General features: G+C 51.0%; 11 protein-coding genes across 11 annotated transcripts; 5 read left to right on the plus strand and 6 right to left on the minus strand.

Annotated features, from left to right (window-relative positions):
* Positions 1-572: 572 nt before the first annotated feature.
* On the plus strand, positions 573-2,514 carry An01g05730 (uncharacterized protein; the record flags this gene model as incomplete). Its single annotated transcript, XM_059748317.1, is given in 5 exon segments — positions 573-880; positions 988-1,290; positions 1,351-1,624; positions 1,664-1,858; positions 1,910-2,514. Coding segments are annotated over 5 exon segments (1,685 nt in total), but the record flags the coding sequence as incomplete, so codon positions are not given.
* A 372-nt stretch (positions 2,515-2,886) lies between these two features.
* An01g05740 (uncharacterized protein) lies at positions 2,887-6,691 on the plus strand (the record flags this gene model as incomplete). Its single annotated transcript, XM_059748325.1, has 3 exons — positions 2,887-2,953; positions 3,025-3,820; positions 3,877-6,691. 3 exons carry the CDS (start codon positions 2,887-2,889, stop codon positions 6,689-6,691), a joined length of 3,678 nt encoding a protein of 1,225 aa, XP_059603177.1.
* A 309-nt stretch (positions 6,692-7,000) lies between these two features.
* On the minus strand, positions 7,001-7,888 carry An01g05750 (uncharacterized protein; the record flags this gene model as incomplete). The annotated part of the gene is made up of 1 exon (XM_001388962.1): positions 7,001-7,888. One exon carries the CDS (start codon positions 7,886-7,888, stop codon positions 7,001-7,003), a length of 888 nt encoding a protein of 295 aa, XP_001388999.1.
* Positions 7,889-8,536: 648 nt separating this feature from the next.
* On the minus strand, positions 8,537-9,762 carry An01g05760 (uncharacterized protein; the record flags this gene model as incomplete). Its single annotated transcript, XM_001388963.3, has 3 exons — positions 8,537-9,319; positions 9,378-9,692; positions 9,760-9,762. 3 exons carry the CDS (start codon positions 9,760-9,762, stop codon positions 8,537-8,539), a joined length of 1,101 nt encoding a protein of 366 aa, XP_001389000.1.
* A 380-nt stretch (positions 9,763-10,142) lies between these two features.
* On the plus strand, positions 10,143-11,498 carry An01g05770 (uncharacterized protein; the record flags this gene model as incomplete). Its single annotated transcript, XM_001388964.3, has 1 exon — positions 10,143-11,498. One exon carries the CDS (start codon positions 10,143-10,145, stop codon positions 11,496-11,498), a length of 1,356 nt encoding a protein of 451 aa, XP_001389001.1.
* Positions 11,499-11,816: 318 nt separating this feature from the next.
* Positions 11,817-13,345, minus strand: An01g05780 (uncharacterized protein; the record flags this gene model as incomplete). The annotated part of the gene is made up of 3 exons (XM_001388965.3): positions 11,817-12,770; positions 12,832-13,278; positions 13,337-13,345. 3 exons carry the CDS (start codon positions 13,343-13,345, stop codon positions 11,817-11,819), a joined length of 1,410 nt encoding a protein of 469 aa, XP_001389002.1.
* A 634-nt stretch (positions 13,346-13,979) lies between these two features.
* On the plus strand, positions 13,980-16,802 carry An01g05790 (uncharacterized protein; the record flags this gene model as incomplete). The annotated part of the gene is made up of 1 exon (XM_001388966.1): positions 13,980-16,802. One exon carries the CDS (start codon positions 13,980-13,982, stop codon positions 16,800-16,802), a length of 2,823 nt encoding a protein of 940 aa, XP_001389003.1.
* A 396-nt stretch (positions 16,803-17,198) lies between these two features.
* On the minus strand, positions 17,199-18,499 carry An01g05800 (uncharacterized protein; the record flags this gene model as incomplete). The annotated part of the gene is made up of 6 exons (XM_001388967.3): positions 17,199-17,230; positions 17,300-17,603; positions 17,676-17,871; positions 17,993-18,117; positions 18,188-18,227; positions 18,306-18,499. The coding sequence occupies 6 exons, from the start codon at positions 18,497-18,499 to the stop codon at positions 17,199-17,201; spliced, it is 891 nt and encodes a 296-aa protein (XP_001389004.1).
* Positions 18,500-19,432: 933 nt separating this feature from the next.
* Positions 19,433-19,947, minus strand: An01g05810 (uncharacterized protein; the record flags this gene model as incomplete). The annotated part of the gene is made up of 3 exons (XM_001388968.3): positions 19,433-19,606; positions 19,695-19,744; positions 19,815-19,947. The coding sequence occupies 3 exons, from the start codon at positions 19,945-19,947 to the stop codon at positions 19,433-19,435; spliced, it is 357 nt and encodes a 118-aa protein (XP_001389005.1).
* A 528-nt stretch (positions 19,948-20,475) lies between these two features.
* On the plus strand, positions 20,476-21,613 carry An01g05820 (uncharacterized protein; the record flags this gene model as incomplete). The annotated part of the gene is made up of 5 exons (XM_001388969.1): positions 20,476-20,503; positions 20,554-20,792; positions 20,860-21,175; positions 21,243-21,339; positions 21,406-21,613. 5 exons carry the CDS (start codon positions 20,476-20,478, stop codon positions 21,611-21,613), a joined length of 888 nt encoding a protein of 295 aa, XP_001389006.1.
* A 1,761-nt stretch (positions 21,614-23,374) lies between these two features.
* On the minus strand, positions 23,375-25,232 carry An01g05830 (uncharacterized protein; the record flags this gene model as incomplete). The annotated part of the gene is made up of 6 exons (XM_059748373.1): positions 23,375-23,653; positions 23,730-24,245; positions 24,320-24,486; positions 24,538-24,782; positions 24,837-24,919; positions 25,008-25,232. 6 exons carry the CDS (start codon positions 25,230-25,232, stop codon positions 23,375-23,377), a joined length of 1,515 nt encoding a protein of 504 aa, XP_059603178.1.
* Positions 25,233-26,782: the final 1,550 nt, after the last annotated feature.

The raw sequence follows: 26,782 nt of genomic DNA on the forward strand, positions 1-26,782 counted from the left end.
AAACATACTAGTATCAATTATAGAGTCCGCGACATCAAGTCCGAGTTGCCGTGATACATGAATACTCTGTCCTTTAGCTACTAGTACTTTAGTCATGACATAGTAACTACAGTAATATGTAGAAAATGCTGGGCCAGGGACTATAGTGCAAAGGCCATATGATGTATCAGTTCTTTACCACTTCCTCCGGCAGTCGCCCCGGGGCGGCACTTGCACTTTACGCTTGTTCCAGTTTGCTTCCAAATTCCCTCCACAATCTTCTATTATTGAGAGCTTGGTTACTACTCTACACCTATTCTCAATATTAATCGCTCCTGGCCGATGCGAGGGACTTATGCAGCTAGATTGGCATCTTCAATGATTGTGAGTTTCTACGGAACACAATCCCGGGTAGTCGCTTGTGCGGGGTACAACGAAGACGAAAAGTGACATTTGGTCGTTGGAGCTCCAGAACAGCCTTGTAAGGTGCTACAGGTACCCGTGTCAAAACATCTCGATAACCTGAGCGCTTGGCTATCGTCTACTAGCAAACTCTCGAATTCCTGTTATCACAACAAACGTTGCAAGCAACAATGCCGAGCAGGACATGGGAAGGCCAAATCCGGGGCCCAGACTGGGGTCGATGGTGGGGCGGCGTGGGTCTGGCCTGTGGAAAGGGTCTCTCTGACTCTCTCTGTCTGTATCGGTTAATTGTAGTTCTTTCTAGTCGAACTCCTTCCTCATGTCCACCTCGATGCTCCCTTATCACTTTACTTTTCCTCGTTGTCTGTTGGCTTGGAACCTGTTACTATTGGCCAGCATCGTCTTTTATTTGCCAATTGACCTCGAGAAGCGAAACCTACCACTATACCGCAATGGTACGATTACACAAGCCTCCAAGGTATGTTCTGGCCAGTATACTGTGCTCATGCGGGGGACTGCTGTTTGGGTAAGGATTCATTCTCTCTCGGCGAGCTACCTTGTACAACCTTGACAGAAGTTCTATAGGATGGATACTGGAATCATTGGACCCGTCACGGTTATGGACAGCTTTGTTTCACGATTTGGCAGCCAATCATCAACCATTCACGGCTTGATCGTCTCATCCATCCTGATTCCAGCTGCATTTTCTTCCTTCTTTGCGGGGTATCTGGCGGACAAAATGGGTAGGCCTAAGAGTATCAGCATCGGTGCTCTTATCTTTGCAATTGGGGCAGCTTTGGAAGCGGCTGCTGTGCATATTGGGATGTTTGTTGTGGGACGTTGCATCGAGGGCATAGGTGAGGGCTTATATCTAGGCACCCTCGTCGTGTATGTGGCTACCCCATGAATTATGGTACTTTTGTTTTCTTTGTTTCTGATTGACGACAGCTACATCTGCGAGATCTCTCCGCCAAGGGTTAGAAGAGCGTTGACAACCGGGCCCCCGTTGCTAATTACTCTGGGGTTGACGATCGGTTTCTTTACATGCTACGGTACTTCTCGCATGAAGTCTTCCTTTTCATGGCGCACGCCTTTCATCATCTTGGCTTGTCTGGCTGCTACATTCTCCATGGCTTCACTCCTGTGGTTAACTCCATCACCGAGATGGTTGACCCTCCATGGCCGGAGATCGGAGGCTACTGCAGTTTGGGACTACCTTGATGTCAGCCAGGCGGAACGTGAAAAGATTGAGTTTGAACAGACTCAGAGCGTTAATACTGAGGCTGTCGCGAGTGCTTCGAGCGACATACATGCCCCATCCGTATACCAACGCCAGGACAGATCAATGAAGCACAAGTTTTTCGATCTGTTTTCAAAAGATGTACGGACACGCACCGCACCGGCTGTGTTTCTAATGGGCATGCAGCAGCTCAGTGGGATTGATGGTGTGCTCTATGTGGGTTTTCAGTTATTCCTATTGTCGTCTCCTGCTGACATTGGCTTTAAGTATGCCCCACTGCTCTTCGAGCAAGCAGGACTAGCTTATTCAGATGCCAGCTTCTTTGCCTCGGGTGTTTCTGCAATAGTCATCTTCGCCGTAACCATTCCGGCGCTCATATGGGCGGACAGGTGGGGCCGACGACACAGCACTATTTATGGTGGCATCGGCCTCGCCGTCACAATGTTCTTGATAGGGGGTACGCAGGGAATGCCGTATACAACTCAACTGGTGCAGGTCGGTGGGTGGTCATCGTCTGCATCTATATTTTTGCAGTCATATACTCTCTCAGCTGGGCAGTTGGCATCAAGATCTACGCAGCAGAGATACAACCACAAAGGACCCGCGCATCAGCCACTAGCCTGGCACATGGCAGCAATTGGACCGCTAATTTTCTGGTCGCACTAACGACTCCCATATTACTGTCAAAAAGCAGCAGCTTCGGTGCATACTTTCTCTTTGGTGGATGTACTCTGATCACGGCGTGCATTTGCGCCCTCTTCATGCCCGAAACAAAAGGACGATCCTTGGACGAAATCGAGGAGGCCTTCAAGTCCAAATCTCTATCAAGAACACTACTAAAGGCGTTGCGACCTATTACTCGGACAGCCTAGGAATACGTGACCAGAATGGGGAAGAAGCTGTATATGTTCACATGTCATGCACATGCACTAGTTAGCTGCACATGCCAGGAATGAAACCGTGCAGCCTGCCATAGCCGATAAGATAAGAAATGCATACCTGCTAGATCCAGTTAGCCTGTGAATTTGTAAGCTAAACAGTAGTCTAACCGTTTTAGGATAGCTGCTCATTACCTAAGCAATTATTCTGCCGAATTGGAATTTAGCCCGGATATTTCCCCTCGCTGATAAAGAAGAAATTGTGTCCGTCACCCCAGAATGCCGTGATATCCCCTTACACCTTGACACTTGGCACACGGCAGTATTCAGTTCCTCTTGGGGGAGATCATCACAGCTTGAATAGCGATGCCGCCCCGCAGAAGAGCGCCGATCTCTGCGGCGAACCTGCGATCTGCGCAACCTTCAGAGGCAAGTACCAAGTATTTTACGATCTCCGGTAGAGAAGGGACCCAGGCTAACGGCTCTTGATGATATAGGGTGCAGCATCTGCAAAGCCAGGCGCCGCGGATACTACGAAACGTAGACGTCCCTCTCAGACCGCACAACCTCCCCGAGCCGAACAGCCGCCACCACCCAGTGCGGAGGAACAGCAGCAGAAGTCGACCGAGGAGCACGAGCATTCGCATTCTACATACCGCCACCGCGACCCATTTGACGCGCTTCTGGAACCTTTCTACTACAACAAGTCCCTCACGGATCCGATTAACACTGCGAAAGACAAATGGAACCTTCTGCCGGCTTTCCTCAAGGTCAAGGGATTGGTGAAGCAGCACATTGACTCATACAACTACCTCGTTGAGGTTCAGTTGAAGAAAATTGTCGAGTCTAGCTCTACAATTCGAAGCGATGTCGACCATACCTTCTACATCAAGTTCACCAACATTTATCTTGGGTTCCCGCGCCGTGCCGACGAGCCGCAGGATGCGCGGGCCGACTTCACCTACTCGACCGTGTCCCCGCAAGAATGTCGCCTACGTGATACGACGTACGCGGCTCCCATTCAGGTCGATTTCGAGTACGTCCGTGGTCGTCAAAGGGTCATGAGGAAGGGCGTTGCCATTGGTAGAATGCCGGTTATGCTTCGGAGTTCCAAGTGTGTATTGGCGAATAAGACACCGGCGGAGATGACGGTGCTGAACGAGTGTCCCTTGGATCCTGGTGGTTATTTCATCGTGAACGGAACCGAGAAGGTTATTCTTGTCCAGGAACAGTTGAGCAAGAACAGAATTATCGTTGAAACCGACCCCAAGAAGGAGATTGTTCAGGCGTCGGTTACAAGGTGAGAGGTCTTCGCGATTGACTGTTGAGGGTTGCCATTCTAATATTTGTTTGCAGTTCTTCCAACGAGCGAAAGTCGAAGAGTTACATTGTCCTCAAGAAGGACAAGCTCTACGTGAAGCACAACGTACTCAGCGAGGATATTCCCATCGTCATTCTTTTGAAGGCGATGGGCATCCACACGGATAAGGAGATGCTTCTGCTGGTCGCGGGTGTCGACAAGGTTTATCAGGAAGACTTTGCTATCAACTTCGAGGAGGCGATCAAGTTGGGTATCTACACGCAACAACAGGCTCTGGATTGGATAGGTGCACGGATTAAGATCAACCGCAAGCAGTCGCCTTCTTATCGCCGTACCCACGTTCAGGAAGCCGTCGAGGCCATTGCCTCTGTCATCATCTCCCACATTGAAGTGAAGAACATGAACTTCCGGCCCAAGGCTGTCTATGTTGCGCACATGGCGCGTCGTGTGCTTATGGCCAAGAACGATGCCAGCCTGGTTGATGACCGTGATTATCTCGGAAACAAGCGTCTGGAATTGGCTGGTCAGCTGCTGGCTTTGCTCTTTGAAGATTTGTTCAAGAAGTTCTGCTTCGACATCAAGATGAACATTGACAAGGTCTTGAACAAGCGCAACCGTGCGGAAGCCTTCGATGCTTACAGTGTCATCACTATGCATAGCAACCACATCACCCAGGGTATGAACCGTGCTATCTCGACGGGTAACTGGAGCTTGAAACGTTTCCGCATGGAACGTGCTGGTGTGACCCACGTGCTCAGTCGACTGAGTTATATTGCGGCTCTGGGTATGATGACGCGTATTAGCAGTCAGTTCGAAAAGACGAGAAAGGTCTCGGGTCCTCGTGCATTGCAGCCTTCGCAGTTTGGTATGCTCTGTCCAGCCGATACTCCAGAAGGTGAGGCCTGTGGTCTCGTCAAGAACTTGGCACTCATGACGCACATTACAACCAATGACGAAGAGGGCCCGGTCAGAAACTTGATTTTCATGCTCGGTGCCGAAGATATTCAGACTGTGGGTGGTAAGGAGCTATACGGACCTGGCTGCTACACGATTTCCATCAACGGAACACCCACCGCACTCACACGTCGTCCGAAATACTTCCTTGACGCGTTCCGCAGACTGCGTCGAATGGGTCGCATTTCTGAGTTCGTCAGTATCTACATCAACCACCACCAGAGGGCCGTCCATGTCGCGACCGATGATGGACGTATCTGTAGACCGCTTATCGTCGTCGAAAACGGCAAGTCTCGTGTTAATGCCCAGCACCTCGAGAAGCTGCGTAATGGCACAATGCAGTTCGACGACTTCCTTGCTCAAGGTCTGGTCGAGTATCTTGATGTCAACGAAGAGAACGACTCTTTGATTTCCATCTACGAGAAAGATATCACAGAAACCACCACCCATCTGGAAATCGAGCCCTTTACGGTCCTCGGTGCAGTCGCCGGTCTTATTCCCTATCCTCACCACAACCAGTCCCCCCGTAACACCTACCAATGTGCTATGGGTAAACAAGCTATTGGCGCGATCGCCTCCAACCAATTTCTGCGTATTGACTCGATTCTGTACCTCATGGTCTACCCGCAAAAGCCCATGGTCAAGTCTCGCACCATCGAGCTGACCAAATACGATCAGCTTCCTGCCGGACAGAACGCCATCGTCGCCGTCATGAGTTACTCTGGTTACGATATTGAGGATGCCCTGGTCCTGAACAAGGGTTCAGTCGACCGCGGCTTCGGACGCTGCCAGGTGTTCCGGAAATACGTCACCAACCTGAAGAGTTACTCCAACGGCACCAAGGACCGGCTGAGCGGACCTACCTACGAGAACGACGCTCCAATCCGCAAGCACGCTCTCCTCGAGAGTGACGGTCTCGCCGCAGTCGGCGAGCAAGTCAACGCCGGCGAAGTCTACATCAACAAGTCCACTCCCGACCAGTCCATGTCATCAGGCTTCCCCAACTCCGACGCCGGCCGACCCGTCTCATACATGCCAACCCCTATGACCTACAAGCTCCCAGACCCCGCCTACATCGACAAAGTGATGGTCTCGGTCACCGAGAACGAGAACCAGCTCGTCAAAGTCCTCACCCGCCAGACCCGCCGCCCGGAAGTCGGCGATAAGTTCTCCTCGCGTCACGGACAGAAGGGTGTGGTAGGTATCATCGCCGACCAAGCTGACATGCCCTTCACCGACACCGGCATCAACCCTGACATCATCATGAACCCCCACGGTTTCCCCTCTCGAATGACAGTCGGCAAGATGCTGGAACTCGTCGCCGGCAAAGCCGGCGTTCTAGCCGGCCAACACGGCTACGGTACCTGCTTCGGCGGCAGTCCCGTCCAGGAAATGTCCCAGATCCTAATCGACAACGGCTTCAGCTACGGTGGCAAGGACTACCTCACCTCGGGTATCACGGGCGAAGCCCTACCCTTCTACGTCTTCACGGGTCCCATCTACTACCAGAAACTGAAGCACATGGTCCAAGACAAGATGCACTCGCGTGCTCGTGGTCCCCGCGCTATTCTTACCCGTCAGCCTACGGAAGGTCGTTCCCGTGACGGTGGTCTGCGTCTGGGTGAGATGGAACGTGATTGTTTGATTGCGTATGGTACTAGTCAGCTTCTACTGGAACGGTTGATGATCTCGTCTGATCGTCATGAGATCGATGTCTGCGAGCAGTGCGGATTCATGGGATACTTGAACTGGTGTCAGCGGTGCAAGTCGTCCCGCAGCGTGGTCAAGATGGCTATCCCGTATGCAGCGAAGCTGCTCATTCAGGAGCTGATGAGTATGAATGTCACCGCGAGGTTGAAGCTTGATGACGAGTTCCCGGAGATGAAGGGGCGGTAGTCTGTCCTCCTTATACGGTCTCGCTGTATCCACAATGATGATAGGATGGGATATATGGATCAAGAAGAAATGAACAAATACGCAAGAAATACAACAGCTGATGAGTGGAAAAAGAAAAAAGTTGGGCGTTTCATTTTGGTTCATCGGAGTGTACATAAAAGCCGGTTCTGGATGTGTCTTTTTCTTTTTCTTGTTGTTGCATGCATAGCGCTCGGCGATCGTCGACTTATTTCTAAATCTTATTGCAAATATGCAGTAGTAAACATCCTTTCCCTTCATCCATAGTAATAACCACACAATCATCTTCTATTATGATCTCCCCTCCACAACCTCCCCAACAACCTTCCAATACCTCCCCCCATCCACCCTCATATGCTCAACATGCCCACTACCCCTCCCCCACTTCTCCTTCCTCACCGCACCACCACCACCACCAAATACCCCCTCCGCCTCCACAGCATGCTCCTCCACATCCCTCCAATCCACTAACCCATCCCCCTCGGAATAAACATAACACCGTCGCACACTTTCCCCCACAACACTCCTATCATTCAGCATTCGTCTCCCCTTACTCACCTCATCTTCACTACCAACCACCCACCTCATCCCAAACATCAACAGCAACATACATCCCAGCAGAACCTTCCCCACCCACTTCAGAAGAACATTCTTAGGAAGAATGAACGAGAAGGCGCGGAACGCACCGATCAATGAGGGCTTCCCCGGTGCGCTGTCAATGAGCAGGGAGGTGAGGGGGAGGGTGTGGCCTGTGGTGGACTTGTAGGTCGAGAGGAGGGTTGTGGTTGTGTGGACGCCGCCGTTGGAGAAGAGGTGAATGTGGATTCTCTCATTCTCTTTGGGGGTGCCGGGTGGGTGGTGGAGAAGGATGTAGTCGAGAGCGGGTTGAGCACTATTAGTCCTCTTGTTGTCGTTTGTAGTGCTGGTGAAGGTGAAGAGTGAAGGGAGGCGCATAAAGTCACCCGTGCTGCTTTGGAGAGTGAGGATGCGGGCGCTGGGGTAGAGGGTGCGGTACTGGGTGGTGTATTTTGTGAGGGCGCGCTGGGGGGCGTTCATCCAGTAGGCGAGGATTATTGTTTGCGGTGCGTTGTTGCTGGTGGTGGTTTCGGGGGTGAGAGGATCGTAGGCGTGGACTGTTGGTGAGAGTGTTATGGGTTTGGGGAGGGAGGTCATGTCCATGGTGGGTGGAGATGACATGATTGATTGATTGAATGATTGATTGAAGACAATGTGTGTGAGGGTATGGAGTAAAATGGGTGTGGATTGATGGTGGTGGTGTGAGGTGAGGTGAGAGGTATTTATGTGGAATTGTCTATCTCTAGATTTTGGCAGTAAATAAGGGAATGGAATTTGCTTATCACTTCAACAATCTACCTGGTTCCTGGATGATTTCCGGGGAATCTGCCGATCTTCGGCCGGGGGAGAGCTGAGTCGAGCATCGCGGTTAATTCTACTTCTAGTGCCTTTTTAGTCACTTTAGTGTTACTTTGTAGGTCCGTCCCCCGTTGCCAAGAAACGGCCAGTTGATGGCTTAGCGATAGATAGATACATCCTACCAAGTGGTGTTTGGCATTGCAAGTGGATCAAAGCCTGATGTGATCGAAATAGCCTCGTTAACGCCTGTCCCCGCTATGCTCTAAATTCCCGTCCTACGCTTTCGCGCTGCCTTCTATAGCCCATCCAATGAGTCAAATATAGCGTGCCTGGGAAGCCAGCGGTCATGTCCTGGTAGAATGATCAGGGGCTGCTTCCCCTATACCGTGCAAGGGAGACCCATAATATCATAGCCGATCGGCGTTCATTAATCCAGCCTTGTCTGGCGTTATCTTAAGTAGGGGTTGCCGAGCCACTTGCGTCTTTCTTCTTTCCTCGTAATGTTTGACCAGATCCCTGGAAGCGAGGCTTGTCCTCGAGTACCTGTCCGCTCTCGTCGCGCTTCTTCACTGGCTTGATTGCATATCCAAAGAATAGCTGGTTGTGGCCTAACCGCAGAGGTTGCGGGCCGTTGGTCTTCCTGACAGGAGGGGGATGCTGCGGGTTCGTTGTTCCTGGGGTAGGAGTAGACGGTTTTGGTGTGGATGTTTTGCTTCCCTTCTTGGCATTCAGACGCTGTCCTCCACTAAGGAAGTTCGATGAGACCGCTCGGGCACCCGCCGCAGCATCAGTCGACTCCGGGGCAATAGCAGCGTAGTTGATCGCCTGTGCCATGGTTCCATGGGGATGAAGCAGCCCACCAGAGGGCAGCTTGTTGCTTACTCCACTACGAGGAGTACTGGTGCCGCTGGGCCGTTGAGGCTCCTCATAGCCCACAGGAGGCGCAAAGTCCACTTCTAGATCTGTCTCGAGCACGGAAATGGCATTCGTGTCGGTGGATGGCTTGGTTTCCAAGACCGCCATCTCATAAACCTGGTCGTTGTATGCAAATGTGAAGACATCTCCCTTGGTCAGACAGGAGAAGTTACGGAAAGCATTCTCCAGCACGGCCTTCGGGTCACTTATATCGAGGAATGAGGTAGATTGAGCTTGCAGCTTGATGAATTGGCCGGGTGGGAGATCGGTCGACTTGACCTGTACGAGATCACCGGGTTCCAGAAGGAGAGTTTGCATGAGCTGCGGGAGATCAACTAGTCAGTATCCTGCAGGGTACCTATCATGAGAAGCACATTACCCAGAAAGGTAGATAGATCTTCCCCTCTTCCGCAATGAACTCTAGTACACCAGCGTGCGTCAACCTTTCCCGTGCACCGTTGTGAAGCTCGAACAGCATCGGATACGTAATATGAAGGCGAGTAAGCTTGTCAAGAGCGCTGGGCGGCATGATGACCTTGCCGCCGTGGTTCACGTTCTCTCTCTCCGGGCCGGGCATCATGGCGACAGGATAGCAGCGGTAGTATTCATCGAAACGACGAGCAGCTCCATGGCGGAACATGGAACCACCCATGACTCCGTTCATGGGATCGTCATCCCAGTATCCAGAACGAAACTGTCATCATCCGGGTATCAGCATGTATACACCTCAGTACATAACGGCGCCTAAGCGGGGAACTCACCATGATTCGAGCTGGACTAGTACCCTATAGGTCTTAAGACGATGATCAACTGAAATCGTAGGTTTTCGCTACAGTCTGAGCTGTAGTCAGTAGCAAATAGGATGCAATCCGCTGCGGTGGCAAGAAAGCAGGGAAGAAGCTAGCAGGGAGAGCTGTTCGGGTGAAGGTCAGGAACGAACGGAGCGATCAGATCGCAGTGACGCAAACGCCGCCGCGATGATTTTCCGACCCGACCCCAGACAGCTCGGTTTGCTCCGCGCAACCCCTCTGCTGATATTCTTCGTTTGAGTTCTCCAGAAGCAAAATTACTACGATTTTCAATGCATATGCCCCGGAAGGATCCGTAGAATCCAACAAACACCTTGGTTTTACAGCGCAGCTCCATGTCCGCCTCTCAGCCACGCCCCAAGCGAGCGGGTGAAGACTTCACCCGCACCCACCACCACGAAGATGACGATGTGAACGGTGCCTCCAGCAAGAAACCCCGCTTTGACTTACGAAATCCCTCCGCTCTTGCCCCTGATGCGCTGGAAGACGATGCAGTTCTGGATGCAGACGAAATAGGACGCCGTGGGCAACAAGTTCGCCGCAAAGCTGTCAACCTTGATGGTTACGACTCGGACAGTGAAAATGAAGGATTTTCGGCGCGCATCGAGGCCAAGTCGAAAGCAAGCAAAGAAAAGCACGATGCGGAAGATGACGATATGTTTGCCGAGCTGCAGGAGGATTTTGGTGCAGAAGAGGTCGACGCCGATGAGGCCTTGCGCAAGAACAAGAAAACGGTGCGATTCCTACGAGACGATGAAATCGAGGGTCAAGTCGCTTCATCCAAAAGCGGAGGAACTGTACATGCAGATTTCAGCAAAGGCGCCGACGAGGTTGACAATGATGAAGACGAGAGCGAAAGCGAGGTTGGAGATGAGGAGCGCGCAAAACTCGATGAGGAAATGGATGAAGAGCTTGGCGCTGGCGCAAAGAAAAAGCATGCGCCAGTACTGGACGCGTTCAACATGCGCACCGAACAAGAGGAGGGCAGATTCGACGACCAAGGCAACTACATCAGGAAAGCAGCAGACCCGGATGCGGTCTATGACAGCTGGCTAGAAGGCGTGTCAAAGAAGGATATCCGTCGCGCCAAAGAGGCCGCAGAGAAGCGAGAGGAGGAGAGAAAAGAAAAGGATAGGCAAGATGACAGTGTATTGACATCAGACGCCCTGAAGACCATTATCTCAAACCTCCATCGAGGCGAGACGATCTTGGAGGCGCTGGCAAGGATTGGCAAGGGAGCTCCAAAGAAAGCGAAATGGCAGACGAATCGCAACAAAAACCGGAAGAAGCAAGAATCTGCGAACGAGGATACCGAAATGGCCGAAGAGGATCCCAAGGAAACGGCTAGAAAGCAAGCGATTGATGCCATCACAGGCGCAGCCGATATTCTTATGACAAGAGGGCAGGCGGATATTTACGACACTGAACGCGAGATGCTCACTAGGCAATACCGCCGCGAAACCGGAGAGGACTGGGTCGATCCGTCGCCCGAGGTCTCAGGGCCCAGTGAAGAAGCTCCTGCAATGTGGGAGTTTCGTTGGGCGGACGCTCGTGACGGAGGCGTCACACATGGTCCATATGATAGTGCGACGATGGAGTCGTGGAAGAATGCGGGCTACTTCGGCGAAGGTGTCGAGTTCCGAAGGACGACAGACACGGGTCCGTGGCAGAGAGAAGCAACATTTGCATAAGCACCGTACAAATTACGTCTACTGGCATCTACAAATACCATCTGCTGAGAAACATTAATTGCATCATTATCATTCGAGCCTAGGCTCTTTCTTCAAAGTTGAGACCCAATATCGCAGTACCCACAACAGATGTGTTTTGAAAAAGCGCCAGCATTATCATACACCAAGCAATTCATCTGGTAAACGAAAACCGAACAATATAAAAAGACGGGAAATGGTCCTCCGTAAGCCTTGCGATCCATGCCTCAGTGCCGTCTAATCATGGCAGAGGCTTCCCCACGCACCAAGAATCATTGAAAAGTTCTACGGCAGATAAGACTATGAAAGCTCCATCGCATCTCCGTTTGTAGGAGCAATGAAGCTAACGGCACCTTGATCGCCGATGAAACGCTGTTCGTATGTGCTGACGAATTTGACGCTCCGTGCAGGGTCGTAGAACAGCCGGTAACTGCGCTGGACGTCATCAATGCTGACCTCCTTCGCCTTACGCTTTTGGCTGAGCAAATGGGAGGTGGTGATGATGTTGCTGGCGTAGCGTAGATTCGACTCCTGGCCGATCTTGGTGAGCAGCGCCAAAGCGTCCGGAGAAAGGTCGATCTCTTCCTCCTGGGCGCGAATCGCCAGAATCTGCCTAATCTCATCGGCAGAGTAGGGCTGTGTGCTGACAATCACCACGCGGTCGAGGAAATCCAGGGGAAGGCCGTGCGGAGAGCTGTATGTCGTACCACGAATCCGGGCGTGGCCCCGGTTGCTAGCCATGATGACGATGGGTGCCAGTTCCGCCTCCAGAGCGCGGTTGATGTAAGAGAAGCATTCAATGTCAAGCATGTGCACTTCATCAATGAAAAGGACTCCCGGGATAATCTCGGCTTTTCCTTCTTCCTTCCACTCCGCCACCTTGGTGTTAATCTGATCCCTCACTTCACTCCTGATCTCACCGGTATCTCCAGAGAAGAGAGCCAAGAATCCTTGTGACCGCGAGTTGATCACATCGATCTCATGAAGGCTGACGGTGTGCACGATTTCCTTGCGAACCTGGAGTTCACCCTCAGGGCATTGGACAAACTTTGTGTCCGCTCCCATCGCATCATAGTCGCGCGACCGAGCGTAAGAACGTCCCAGCTTGGTTATCTTGCCCGAGGATTTGTCAATGGAGATAATGTCACCGGCCATCACTCGTTCCTTGGTCATTGAGTCGATCATCTTTGTTCCCATGTCGTAGATCGTTTCCATGTCGGTCGTCTTGATGGTGAGCTTGCCTTGTTTGTTTCCCTAAAAGATAACTGATGTCAGAAGCGTTCGTCAATGAGAGCTCACCCAAGGCCTCACTTACACCAGTAACACTGCGGTCGATTTGGATTTCAACCACTTCACCCTCGATGATTTCACTCTCCTCCTTGATACGAACGCCGATCGATTTGCGGAAGGCTTGCGTGAGCGCCTCGGTCTTGGACATCTCCATGGAGAAGATCTCCGACGCTGCGAGCATTGTGAAGGGAACATCGGATCCGAGGGATTGCGCCATACCCATGGCGATGGCTGTTTTACCAGTGCTAGGAGGGCCAGCAATCAGCAACGCGCGACCGGCAATCTTGCCTTCCTTGACCATTTGCAGAATCACTGCGGCAGCCTTCCTCGCCTTCTCCTGGCCCACCAGCCCTTGAGAGGAAGCCCTAGGCTGTAGGCTGTCTGCATCGACACCGAGTCCTCGAATGTGTGAATGAGCAGCGATGAGGTTGAGACCCCGGAGCTCCTTGGTCTCCGCGACGGTAGAAATTGGCTGTCGGGGAGAGTCAGCGGTGATGAACACCACGCATTTCATCGGAATTGGAACTTACAGCAGCCATCGCGACGACTTTCAGATCGTAAATATCTTGTCAGGTCAGATGAAAAGCCACGGAGGTCAAGGGAGCAGCCAAAAATGGAGAGGTTTGGCCAGCCTGAGGGAGCGCGGAGTGGAAGAGCAGGCGAAAGAGCTGCTGGCCGGGAAGCCGCCTTGCAGGCCGCCCGGCAGAATGAGCGATTGACCGTTTTTCTGCCGGCGCGTTGTTTTCTAAGCGCAAACGGGTTTGGTTTGACTGCGCCAGGAATTCTCCGTTTGTCCCCTCATTGACAGTTGCGCATTCACCCGCTCGAGGTATATATATAATAAAAAAAAAAGGAGAATGATATGCGTCTGGACTCGGCCTGTCGACCTTCTCTATTCCCCCGTTGTCTGGCCAATGTCGCGGTTGCTATCGCGCCGCCTTCAATCCCAGTTGTTTCGTTAATGTAGGCAATTTTCTACTTGGGGCTTGAATTCAATCAATCACATTTACCTTTTCTATCTATCGTGTATTTGTCTTACCCCAAGCCCCTCATCCCACCCCTTATTAATTGTCCCCTCCTGGCTTCCTTCATCTACGTTACGCAAGGCACATGGGATGTTGTCAAATAATTGGATTTGATTGTCAGGCCAACTGAACTTTGTGACGTCGTGATATGGATACAGACGCCGGTACTACGCGTGACCCCCGTCTCGCCAGGCCTTTAGCCAGGCCGCCCCTGAACCACCCTTCCTCTGCGGATGCTTCTTCAAGCGCCTCCCCTACGCGCTTCAGGCCTGGATCCCGTTCGGTCGGAAGCTCCTCGCCCGTCGATGCCCAAAATGCCACTGCCGATCAATTTATACGTGGAATCTCCGACCTGGTCCAAGCCGCCGTGATTGCTGCCAACAGCAAGTCCGAACAGGAGAGACTAAAAAAGAAGAGAGAGGCCACTGATGCCCTGCTTAAGAAAGCTAAAGTTCACTCTAGTTTTCCGTCTACTGCAGCTTTTTTCCAGCAGTCCCAGGAGGCGGAGGACGCTGATCTGGCTCAGCTTGATAAAACCCTCCGGAAGCATGCCGCCAACTACAGAGAACTGGAAAATGCTCTAAAAGCCAAATTTAGCTCGATCATGTCACTGGAGCCCCCGAGAACCGAGGACAGGGTAAACCAACTACAAAATGAGGTCCAACATGCGAAGAACGGGTTGGGAACTGCGCAGAAGGACATCGCAAGGCTGCGTGACTATAATATCAACCTGGAAGGCAAGATGGCGGCAGTGCAGGATAAAGTCGGCTCAGTTAGGACCCTGCAAGAAAAGGTTAACTCGCTTGACAGGCTTACCTCAAGCCACGCGAAACTTGCCAAAGAGAATGCTGAGCATGTCACCAAGATAACCTCGGAGCTGGAAACTGCGTTGGCATCGAAAGAGCGAGAAAATAACTCGGCCGCTTCCAAGGCACAGATGGATGAGTTAAGAAAGCAGACCTCAGACTTGACCAAACAGATCGAAGTCTTGCAGAAGTCCCAGCGTGAATGCTCCGATTATTTGAATAAGATGAACAAGAGCCTGGACGATCATCGCCAGCAACAGGACACCCGGAGCATGGAGAATACACGGTCGTTGACATCGCTTGCTGCACGCTTAACTTCAGTTGAAGAGAAGAATATCCAGGTCCCCTCCCCTGCTGTAGAAACTGCGCCTGAGCCGTCGGTCATGTCTGAAGAACTGGCATCCCGATTACAGAAACTGGAAGGTGAACTCTCGGGACAGCACGAGCGTCGTATTAAACAAATGGAGGATCAGCTACAAGGACTGCAAACAATACAACAGATGAAAGACGACTTCCAATTCAAGGAAATCGAGGATCTCAAAAAGGTGTGGGAAAGGGGCGCCCAGGAATTCGAAGAGATCAGGAGCGATTATGTCCGAGTCAGTGAGGAGCTCAAGGGCCTGAGCCAAGCTCAGGCAGTAGCGAATCCCGCTGGGGTTCAGGCGCATATCCAAGGGATTGCGTCTGGACTTATGAACATGCAAAATATGGTTGAAACTTTGCGGGTTGCATTACATTCACTCGAGACTCGGTACAACAATCTATCCACGGATACCATTGTGAAACACATGGTGGTGGCTATGCAAGAGATGTACCCATCAACCGCGCAGCTGACAGAGCAAATATCCCTTATTAGGGCATGGTTTGAGCGGGATATTCCTCCATTGAAAGCGATAACGGAGCGCCTGCACGTGAATCAGATGAATTTGGTGGAGCAGACACAGAAAGACATGGCTTTGCGAATGGAGGAAATGAATCGCCTGAGGAGCCAGCAGACGAATCTCTCCCAATCACTCGCCCCTGTTTGGGAGCGGCTTACCGCCCAGAATCAGAACCGTTGGCTCACCGCTGATGATCTACGGCAAATGCAGAATGATCTGACATCTCTGGCGGCAAAGATTGACGAGCATACTAGCAAACTCAGCGGATACGTGGAGTCGCGGGAGGCAAAGGACCAACTACTCCACGACGACCTGACAACAGGCAGAAATAACTTGCATATGCAGCTCCACGCCATTGCCGAAAAGCAAACGGAACTCGAGAAAATTTGTTCTAAATTCCAGAAGGTCAATGACCTACCGGATCAAGTCCAAGCCCTAGCCGTACAGCAGGAAACCCTGGCCAAAAGACTTTCTGAACATCAGGAAGAGGGCTTGCAAGATCAAGTCAGGGCTCTGGCAGATGAACAGAAAAAGCTACTCGAGAGATTTTCTGATTCTCAACAAGATAATATTAGGAGTCAAATCAAGTCTCTGATTGACGAACAGAAAACCTTGGCTGGGAGACTCGTCAAAACCCAGGAGGAACACGATCAGCTCAAAGCTCTTGTAGAGGCTCAAGAAGACCTGGCAAAGAAACTTTGCGAGTTCCAATCAAGCAATGAAGACGACTTGAATATGTTGAAAGCCTGTCCAGATGAGCTCAAAGCAGTGCTTGACCGTGTTTGCCAACTCGAGACCTCCACACTTGAAAAGTACCAGAATGTTGTGGAAGAACATAGGCTTCTCGAAGGCTCCACGTCGAAGAACCTTACAGGACTAACTGAAAGGGTCGATGGCTTAGTGAAGCTAGTCGAGAGCAGCCAGCAACCACCGCGACTAGAAGAGCCTCAGCAAGATGATAATATCAGTGCAATGAAAGATGAGCCTGAGGGGAATGATCAGGATGCTGAAGTCGCTAGGTTCATGAGTATAGCTGAATCCACTCCAGCGCGTGCTTTACAAGAGCGGAAGAGGAAACGGCCTGTTACGTTTAATGCATCCGACGAAGAGCGTTCCAGTCTAAGTAGACCCGAATCACCAACTTCCAATGCTGCGGGTTCCGCAGCGGGAGGTGACACCGCGCCATCAACAGACAGGAAAAGCCGCAAAAAGAAACAGAAGAAGCGGAAGTTACAGAGGAATAAAGGTGCGCAGGCAGCAGACAAGATAATAACAATTGACTGAAAGGGGGTTGTAGGTGTATGACTGAGGCTGAGAGTTACCCCCTGGATGGTGTTCTTGAAGCAGTACACATTACGAGATTACGAATGTTATGAATCAGTCGTTAGTCTGAGGAAAAGGAAGAAAAGTTGGTTTCAATTCTGCTGGATATCCCCCTGTCAATAATTTCTTTTCTTATTTATTTCCCCTCACTCTCTCTGTGGTCCTGGGCGACGTAATCCCAGGCCTCTCTTACTTTCTTTTGTTCAATGCTTTTTTCTTTCTTTAGGGTCAAGGAGGTAGGGGTTGAAAGGGACCTGCACATAACAAGAATGTACAAGTGGAGTCTGAGTCAGTTCTGTCCTGTCTTGTCTGTCTATACATCCATCCATCAAACCAAGCATGCCTGTAGCTATCAAATCAGGGAGCCTCCTGGAGGAACTTTAGAACAGCTGCAAGAAGCAAAAGCATACGCGTCAGCAAACCATCCTACTCAATCCAAATAGATCAGAACTGCTCACCTTGCCTAAATCCCTCAGGGTTCTCTGAAATCAACCAATGCCCGGCCTCCACATCCGCTATGCGAGCATTGGGGAAGAACTTCTTAATCGTTGGCACAGACTCATCGCTCACATATCTGCTCTTGGTGCCCCTCACAAACAGCGTAGGGCCATCATACGAGACAGATCCCGGCTCCCGGTATGGGAAATCAGCCATACCGGGAATGGCTTCGCCGAGGACGGCGAGCGGGACACGGAACTTCATGGTTTGGTCTTCAGTCGAGCGGACCAGGTTGGTGAGGAGGAACTGGCGGATGGGGAGGGACTGTCACATATTAGCTTAGTCGATCGATATGTACAGATCGAGCTCGGTTTGCAATTCACAACTCGTACTCACCTCCTCATATCCCTTCAAGATCTCATCAGCCTCAGACTGCTTCGTCACATTCGCAGCCTCAACATGCTGCATGCCACGGACGTAGAGACCGAAATCGCTCTTCAGGGGAGCATTCACGGGGGCGTTGTCAACCGGTACAAGGGCCGAGACAAGCTTGGGTGAATCAAGGGCAACTGTCATGGCGGTTTTAGCGCCCCTAATTATTTTCCGTTAGTTTAGCCGCCTTAATCATGTTTTGTCTTTACTGTTGGTTCTGAAGGTATTGTGTGTAGAGGGAAGAATCAGAGACATGTACATAGTAGTAGGATATGACGTACATCGAGTGGCCGATCAGAACCGCCTTGTCTAGCTTCAGCTGCTGGAGGAACTTGATCACGTCTTCGGCCATGACGGAGTAGTTGTGTTCTTGGGCGTGGAAGGATTGGCCATGGTTGCGGAGGTCCTGGAGAACAAACACGATTTGAATCACTACTTTGATTCCAAATTCTTTTTCTTCATCACTAGTTACACACCACTGTGAAGATCTCACGTTTCAGATCACGTGCCAATGCTCTGCATGATGGTTAGTCGCTTTCCAATTCACTGGGTGTTTGTCTTCTGAGGGCAATTGAATGGAAAAGGGATGCATACTTGCTAATACCCCGGTTATTCTGCTTCGAGCCAAACAGCCCATGAAGGAAGATGATAGGACTCCGATCAACCAGATCGCCTTTCTCGGGGCCAAACACCTGGTAGGACAGGTCTGTTCGGAGGCCTCGTGATGTGGAGAATAAGCGGGCGCTTTGGGCAGCGCTTCGGAAGGTTGTACGGATTGGTTGGAGCATGATTGTGAGTGGCGATTATGATAGTGATGACGATGCTATCTGAGAATGCGATTGATCTGAGGGTTTACCTTGAGTTTGGTGCATTTAAGCATTGAAGATCAGCAGCTGCCTTGGGTATATGACTAAGCAGCTGGCAAGTGGTTTTGCCGTTGTCCCGTCGGCTTAATGGGATTGTCATGCTTGGAGCAATATCCGGGTGTCTTGGCTTGACAGGGGTATATATGTCGGAGGTGAATTGTCGTTTGCTTTGGTCTGAAAGGTAGCCTTTGGTTTGTGCTGCGTTGTACTGCTGGCCTTGCATTGATGGTGGGCTATTGTGGTAATGGTTTGTAGGGGCTTGAGTAATTGGATCTTATCTGATCTCGGTTCAAAATATATATCGATTAATTGCATCATCGTTTCTAGTACTACTGATAGTACTACCAATCCACCCGGTTCATGTTGGACCTTCCACCTCGGATATTGATCGGAATCTCTCGCTGTAACAGCTTACTATCTACTTACGCTTAGGCCTCTGAATGATCGTACGACTCGAAAACAGCCGGGAAACTAAATCCGGGTGAATTAATTACTATCTGCAAACTGAGATGAACATCGCCGCCAACATGGTTATTCAGTCAGAACAATATTTATTGGAAGTACATTTTTCTACACCGCAAGGGCCAGCTTGGCTGTTACTCCCACGTCGCACCAATCTAGCTCAAGTCCACTGATTTTTATGAGGGAGCTCGGTTGTTCTACAAATATACTTGCCATGTCAGAATACACACTCTACTGTAAATCTCCTTTTATACATTCAACAATCAAAATCGTAAATCGTCTATTCTGGGAGCTTCATTGAAGTAAATGTATATACAGGACATAGATATTGTCGTCATATCCACCGTGATATCCCCCGCTTATTCCTAAAGTTGGTACACTGACACCTCATATTTAGGCGTCCAGGAGAGGAGGGACCTTCTCGCAAAGGTATTCAACAATGGCGTCGGGGCCGCGCTCGACCTGGAGACCCTCGGGGATAGCGTGCAGCTTGATGTCGGGCTTGATCGAACGGGCAATGGAGTGGATCTCGTTGGCCTGCTCGGCGGACCACATGGAGGCGCTGAACTGCGGAGGGAGTTAGACATATGCCATCATAACAGTAGTCGCTTTACCCCGCATTGTAGAGAAAGCTCAAGATGAAGAGAGAACTTACCAGGACATCGGGCATGTGCTGCTTGACCTTGGACTCGACTTCCTCGATCTCTGTTCGCAAATTCGGTCAGAACCGCTAATCACGAAGCCTGCAAGGAGTTTCAAAGTCACAAGTACTTACTCTCGCAGTTGTCAATGTGAATGATGGTGTAACGGTCCGAAAGGGCCTCAGCAACCCGTCCGATGAGGCGCTTGGCTCTCTCGGGAGCGGTGTTGACAGTGACGAGCTTGAAAGGTCCCTTGGGGGCAGACATTGTGGCAGATTGTGTGAAGAGTAGTTTTCTGAACGACTTGGAGACAGACTCGATAACTGCGACACTGTTCGCTTTTAAACGAAGAGCATGCGATTTCGCAGTTCAACCGGCACGACAAGCCGCGGGCGACATCCCCACGTTGTCGTGGGGAAGTGGGCTGTTTAGCGTATTCGCCGCCGGCTTTCGCCCGAGGCTCGGAGATCCAGAGCGTTGAAGTCAAGTCATGGAGGGGGAGCGAGTGTTTGGTTCCTGCAAAAGAAGTCGAATGCGGACTGGCTGCTGAGAAATGGATTGGTTCCCACCGGCAAAGGCAGTGAGTTTGATTGCCCCTCCCACTTTGCTTTCCCCCCCACCCCGCGCGCACTGAGCTTCCCGGCCGGCCACCAGAACTGCACCCCGCGACGATATCGGGGTAGAAATATCCCGTGGACTGTACTTCAAAAGAGAGTTCGCCTCAATTGATTCCTGCTCGCTGTCTTGCATCTTTGTTGTTCATCAATTCCTTCTTCCCCCTCACAATAACTCATCATGTCTAAGGTCGCATCTACCTTCTCGCGTATGTGGACACGATCTTGCTACTGCAGCTGTGTTGCTAACGCAAATCAGGCCTCGTGCGCTTCGTTCCCAAGTCGAACCCTGCTAAGGTTCTGATCGGTGAGCCCGTCGATGCCGCAGTGGATGTTGGATTGGCCGTCTACCAGGGCAAGGATGTCGCTGTGCGCCCCTTCTCCGGTAGCTCCGTCCTCAACCCCGGCCAGAAGACCGACACGACCGAGACCATTGAGCGCGTGCTTTCGCCTTTGGCACAGAGCGAAGTCGGATCCATCCGATGCATTGGACTGAACGTAAGTTCTCATTCATCGCAGCATAGTCGCCTTTCGGTATCGAGCAAGAAACTAAGCGATTGCGCAGTATGTCTCCCACGCTGCTGAGATGAAGCTGTCCATCCCCGATGTTCCTACTCTTTTCATGAAGCCCTCGACTGCTCTGTCCGACCCCTGGCCCGCCCCGACCGTTCTGCCCAAGCTCACCCAGATCGACAACACGGGTGACTACGAGTCGGAGATGGTCATTGTGATCGGTCGCGATGCGAAGGATGTCAGCGAGGCTGAGGCCCTGGACTACGTGCTCGGATACACCGCGGCCAACGATATCTCTAGCCGCACCTACCAGATGAACCAGAGCCAATGGTGCTTCTCCAAGGGCTTCGACACCTCCTGCCCAATCGGTATAGCTAGCCCACCTTCAATACTAAGGTGATATTGCATTTTGTGCTGATGGACGAACTCTCGCAGGTCCCGTCCTCGTTTCCGCCGCTCAGGTCCCCGATGCCAGCAAGTTCCACATTCGTGGATCGAAGAACGGAAAGGTCCTTCAGGACTGCCCCTTGACGTATGTCTCTTCTTATACTGCCCATGATGCGCACCAGGATAAAAGCTGACCAGCAATTCCGAACAGTGATCTGATCTTCAACGTGCCCCAGCTCGTCAGCTTCCTGTCCCAGGGCACCACCCTGCCTGCGGGTACTATCATCCTCACCGGTACTCCCCCCGGTGTTGGCGCCGCCAAGAACCCCAAGGAGTTCTTCAAGCATGGCGACGAGTTCGCCGTCGAGCTGCAGCCCCACGTCGGCACCCTCATCACGAAGATTGAAAACCAGGCATAATTATGATAATGGTACAATGAGACGGGTGGGGATTTACGGATTATGATGAGCCATATTACAAGAATAGCATAGAGATGTATATACTGTACGGATACCAATGAACAGGTTCATTGTTCCAATACATACATGCGTGAATATAGTTAAGCCAGGTGACATGTCCTATGATGCAAGGAGTTATCACATTGTCGCAATCATCCTCCGAGAATGACAACAAACCCAACAAGACGTAGGTGGGAGGCAAACCACCCACATCCACACCCCACGCTGACTAAGGTCCCCACAATCAGCCACTTCTCAAGCTTTTGCCCAGCACTGCCCATGAATTCTAGTCTAGCTGCTGCAGGCCGGAAGACAAGAAGCAAGGAGAAGGAGGCAGCTGACAAGGAGGAAAAGAAATAAGCCTGAATCCAACATACCAAGGTTCAAGTTAAACCTCAGGCACTAAATACTGAATCCTTAAAGACCCAGAAACCGCCATGGAAGCAACAACAAAAATCCGTATAATCGAAGTAGTCTTCTTCCCCGTGTAACTCCTTACCCATCCCTTCACTACCATCACTCCATAGATGGATAAACGAAACTCGTCCTCAAAATGCAAAGCTACTCACAGACCGAACCACGAATTGCCGACTCACATCACAAAATCAGTCAACATCTGCAGGAGAGGATAAAATCTTATCCTAGCGGAGTAAATCTATTCCGCTTCGATGCCGAGCGCTGCGTGACCAGTCCGAACCGGAGTTTAGTGGTTCAACTTTCGGGAGTAACCTTGCATGCTGGCCAGCCAGTAGTCAATACCTGAGAAGCCAAGTAATCGGGCCATGTGCTGAGTTATCCCTGACAGCTTGTAGATCAGGAAAGGGATTACATTCCTGTCTCTATATAAACAAATCTAAATAAGAACTGAAGTTAAGAAAATTGATAATAATAAAAATCCCGGTTAATCCTCCATACAATCAATCCCGTGCCAGTACTCCGTAAATTCGTAAGTAGCGAACCGGACGCCGTGAATCCTTCCCGATAGCAGCAACATCGGCGGACATCGGGCCAGCCGATCGGGCAGCCGCCCAACACTAAACTGCACACTGTAAGCGTGGTCTGACACTAGCAGCAACAACCACACCACTCCCGGGTGCTATTCATTCCCCCTTCGCTTTGCCGATAGTTAGTATGGTTTGATGATATCGGACGGGCCACTTTTCGGGGAGAATCGTTTGGCAGCTCTCGAATCGAAATTGCCGTGATCCATCAAATAGTTATTCTACTAGACTAATTAAATCTCATGCTGAGTTTTTTTTATTCAATGTGGGTTTTAGTTCCATTCCCATCCCTACTTCTTTTCGGAGTGAGTATATAACTACGGCGGACCTGGTAGGGATAAAGTCTTTAGCCCTTGGGTCTTTTGGTTTCTTTTTCTTTTTTCCCTTTCGCTTGAGGCCTTTCCTCTATACTTCTAAACTATACTGTACTTCTCATGATAATTTTTCTTTTCGTTGTATTCATTCCTTTACACTTCGATTGAGGATTCAGATTCAGATATTGTCTTCGATTGCTTCGCTGCTGTGCACGCTCATATCTTCATGCGTCTATATACATGCTCGCCATCTATATCTAACGTCTAGGAGTTCTATACTCGCCAAATTCGTCTTCGAAAGCAACACGCCAAATCGTCCAAGGAAAAAACAACATATGCAACATTGGAAATAAAGGAGGAATAACGCAAACGAGAATGAAAGGGGATTCGTGTCATCAGTTTATTCTTCAATGGGCGGACGCCAGCTCCGTCCTTGCCAGTGTACGATCATAGTCGGAATGATACTGACGGCCGCAACGAGCGCCGCACAAATGCCAGCACTCGGTGCTATACCAACACTCGAGAACATGGATGGGAACCTGAACGATATCGATTAGCGTTTGCCATATGTGACCAGCACAGAGATGCATCCAATACTTACCAGAACGGTCCGAGGAATCCCCAAATTTGGCGGACAAACGTGATGTATACTCCGACGCTACCTGCTTCCTTGTGGTAACAGTCCACTGCATACGTGACAAGAACAGTGGTTACGATTTGATTGCCACCAGCGCAGATGGCGATGCCGACCACCGGCCTTACGTTCCAGTGACCCTCCGTCGACTCTTGGGTGCAGACAAGGAATACAATCAAGCCCACAATGCACAGAACAAATCCAATGTAACTGAGCCACAGGCGGTATTCGGGTTCCGGCTTGCGGTGGATTTTCTTTGCACGCAAATTCATCCAGCGATCCGACAACACACCACCAAGCTGCTCACCCAAAAGAGATCCGATGATAGGACCCAGGAACTGAAGTCCGAGCTGCTCGGCATTCAAATCGAATTTAGTCTGCAGCAAACTGGGGATTTCCACAGTGGTCATTACGTTTCCCAAACAGAACACCATGGCGTATGCGGCAGTGGGGATGGCAACACAAGGATGTGTGACCATGCCCAGGGGTCTGAAGAACTCCTTGAACGACAAGGGAGAGGGGTCAATGCGTCGGAGCTGGGCATACTCCCGTACCCAAGCGGGCTGTTCGGGGTTATGGTCGCCTCCAATATACCGGGTCTCAGGACCCAAAAAGAGATACAAGATGAACTGCACACCGTTGATCTGAATATTGGAGATTGGTCAGCGATAATCTCTTCGTTGCACCAGTAACCCGACCGGGACATGGGAACACTTACGATTGCCAGGATCCAGTAAATCCATTGGTAGCCCAACCGATACGTAACGAAGCCAAAGATGAAGGGTCCGCTGGGGATTCCCAGCGTAATCAATAGCGTCCATATACCCATGTACCGTGCTCGGTCCTTCTTGAATGTCGTCTCCATTACCACCGCACTTCCGATCGCTTCCGCAGCCGTTAGCACGTCAGGTCATGAGAATAAGAAAGGCGTCTTACCTGAGGCAGGGGAAATGAAAAAAGCTTGCAAAGCCCGACAAACGGCCGTGGACGCATAACTAGTGCTTTCTGCACATCCTACATTACAGACGAGACTGCAGATTAAGGAAAGGAGGAAAATAGGGCGACGTCCCCAGCGGTTGGATAACGGTTTCCAGAAAATCGGTGCTACACCCAGGACTGCAATTTGGATGGAGGTCAAATAACTCGCGTCGTTCACCGAAACACCGAAATCACTCGCAATTCTGGTCTCATGGTCAGTGATTGAAGGCAATACAAAGGTTCCTGGAAGACCATACGTTTGATAAGCCGGGATGATGCCTGCAGCCGCAAAAGTGCCCATGCACGCATGAAACGCTACTAGGAGAAGATTTGCAATTTTCTAAAATCCGTTGACAATAGCCGTTAGCATGGTCCTTGTCCACGAAACGTCTTAACACCCTGCAAAAAGGTGATTCAACACCGCTTACCTTCCACGACGGCCAATTGTAAGGATCCGCAGGATCCATGCTGGGGATAGGATCGAGTTCCAGCGTTCCATGACGTTCCATCAAATAGTCACGGTGTGCCTTGGAAAGGTGAGAAGACACGATGTCTGCATATGTCGATGGGATGCCTGCTTCTGTGCTCTCTACAAAGTCGACATCTTCCTTTGCAGGCGTCTGAGCCGGGTGCATCTCCATGGCCCCAGACATATTGTGAAAAGCAAAACCCTGAACTGGGGAGCTTGTGGGACAAGGCAAGTGGCGATTCTTTCCAAGACTCACAACACACTGGAGATATCAAAAAAATGCAGGTTGTCTCAAGAGTCTGAAGAAGGGGAACGAAGAATGACAGAGAGGAGGAGGAGGAGATGGAGGAACCCAATGTGATGCCTAAGAGGGAAGAGCCCTGCCTCCCTATGCAACTAATCGGTTCACACAAAATGTTCCTAACCGGGGGGAAGAAGGAGGGTTCCACGCTCACCGGGAGATTGACCTATCACCGGGGGTGCTGTTGGTACCCTTCCTGGGGGATGTTCAAACCTGGAAGTGACGAGTCCCGCGAGTCCCGCGTACTGTTGGGGCAACTCGTGGGGAAGATGCGGAGGATTCCCTACGGCACAGTCCAGTCACGAAAGCAGCAATGGTCACTATGTTTTGTCATTGGGGATAGCGCATGATCCGCTCATTGGCCGGACCGAGCCAAAGAGTGTGTATCGCCGCCAGAAGCAACATAACCGAGGGCCCGACTACGGAGGACTCGGGGGATCCAGAATCCAGAATGGTTCTAGTAGCGACCCATTCGGCCATGTCGGCGGCGGGTTAAGTCTTTGGAGTGGATGCGCTCCTTCTCGGGAGGAGACATGGTAGACCAATGTTTCGCCTCCAAATCTCGGTTATTCCGCTGACCAGATTTGGGGCCAACTTTGCCGAGTTAAACGGATTACAAAGGGTTTGGCTAAGCAGTCGGCGTCAAGCTAACAATCTGCGGACGATAACTGCTCGGGCAGATCTCAGCGTGTGATGATGAAATCACTGTGTAACCAGGCATTGATTTTGATGTCTGCCTGGGGGGAGTGTGGGCTATTCAACACTAGTACCTCATAATACGCCCAACAAACTTGCATCTGCTCTATGCAGATGTCAGGGGCAGGGAAACAAGGTGTGATCAGTCAGTTTGTGGGAAAGGAGGTTTAGGACGCGTCCCGTACTACTAGTCTACTAGGGACTACAGGGTGCTACTGCGAGTCAAGATCAGGTGGGTGCTAAAGTACCCACACTATATACGTAGACACGGGGTCTGGAGTAGAGAGCGACTTTGAGTGGAGTTTAACGACTCGGCCTTTCAACTCCAGTACGTCTCCCAGAGCCGCTAACAAGTGCCGGGGTGTGACACGTAAGGAACTTACAGACTTTAGCGCTTTTACAAGGCAAATAACCACGGCCGCCGTGTACCGATACGGTTCTGTGACGTCCACGTGCCAAGAGCCAAGGCAACAGCGTTGCCACCACTTTTTCTGCCCCACAATTCAGGCCGGCTTCTCCTCTCCCCCATTGTTGACACAAAACCACCCGCTTAGTTTCCTGCTTCTCCACGAATTCCCCCCCCTCTCGCCCCCAGTCTGTATCTTATTTGGCTTATCCCTCCTTATCACCACTTTATCGTGGCGACTGGCTAGCTGGCTGGCCCTTGCTTGGACTATCTTGCTGGCTGGGTAACGTGGATGGGTTGTATGTCATTGTTAGTTGGAATCAACTTGATC

Source organism: Aspergillus niger (genome assembly GCF_000002855.4).
Source record: "Aspergillus niger supercontig An01".
NCBI lineage: Eukaryota > Fungi > Ascomycota > Eurotiomycetes > Eurotiales > Aspergillaceae > Aspergillus > Aspergillus niger.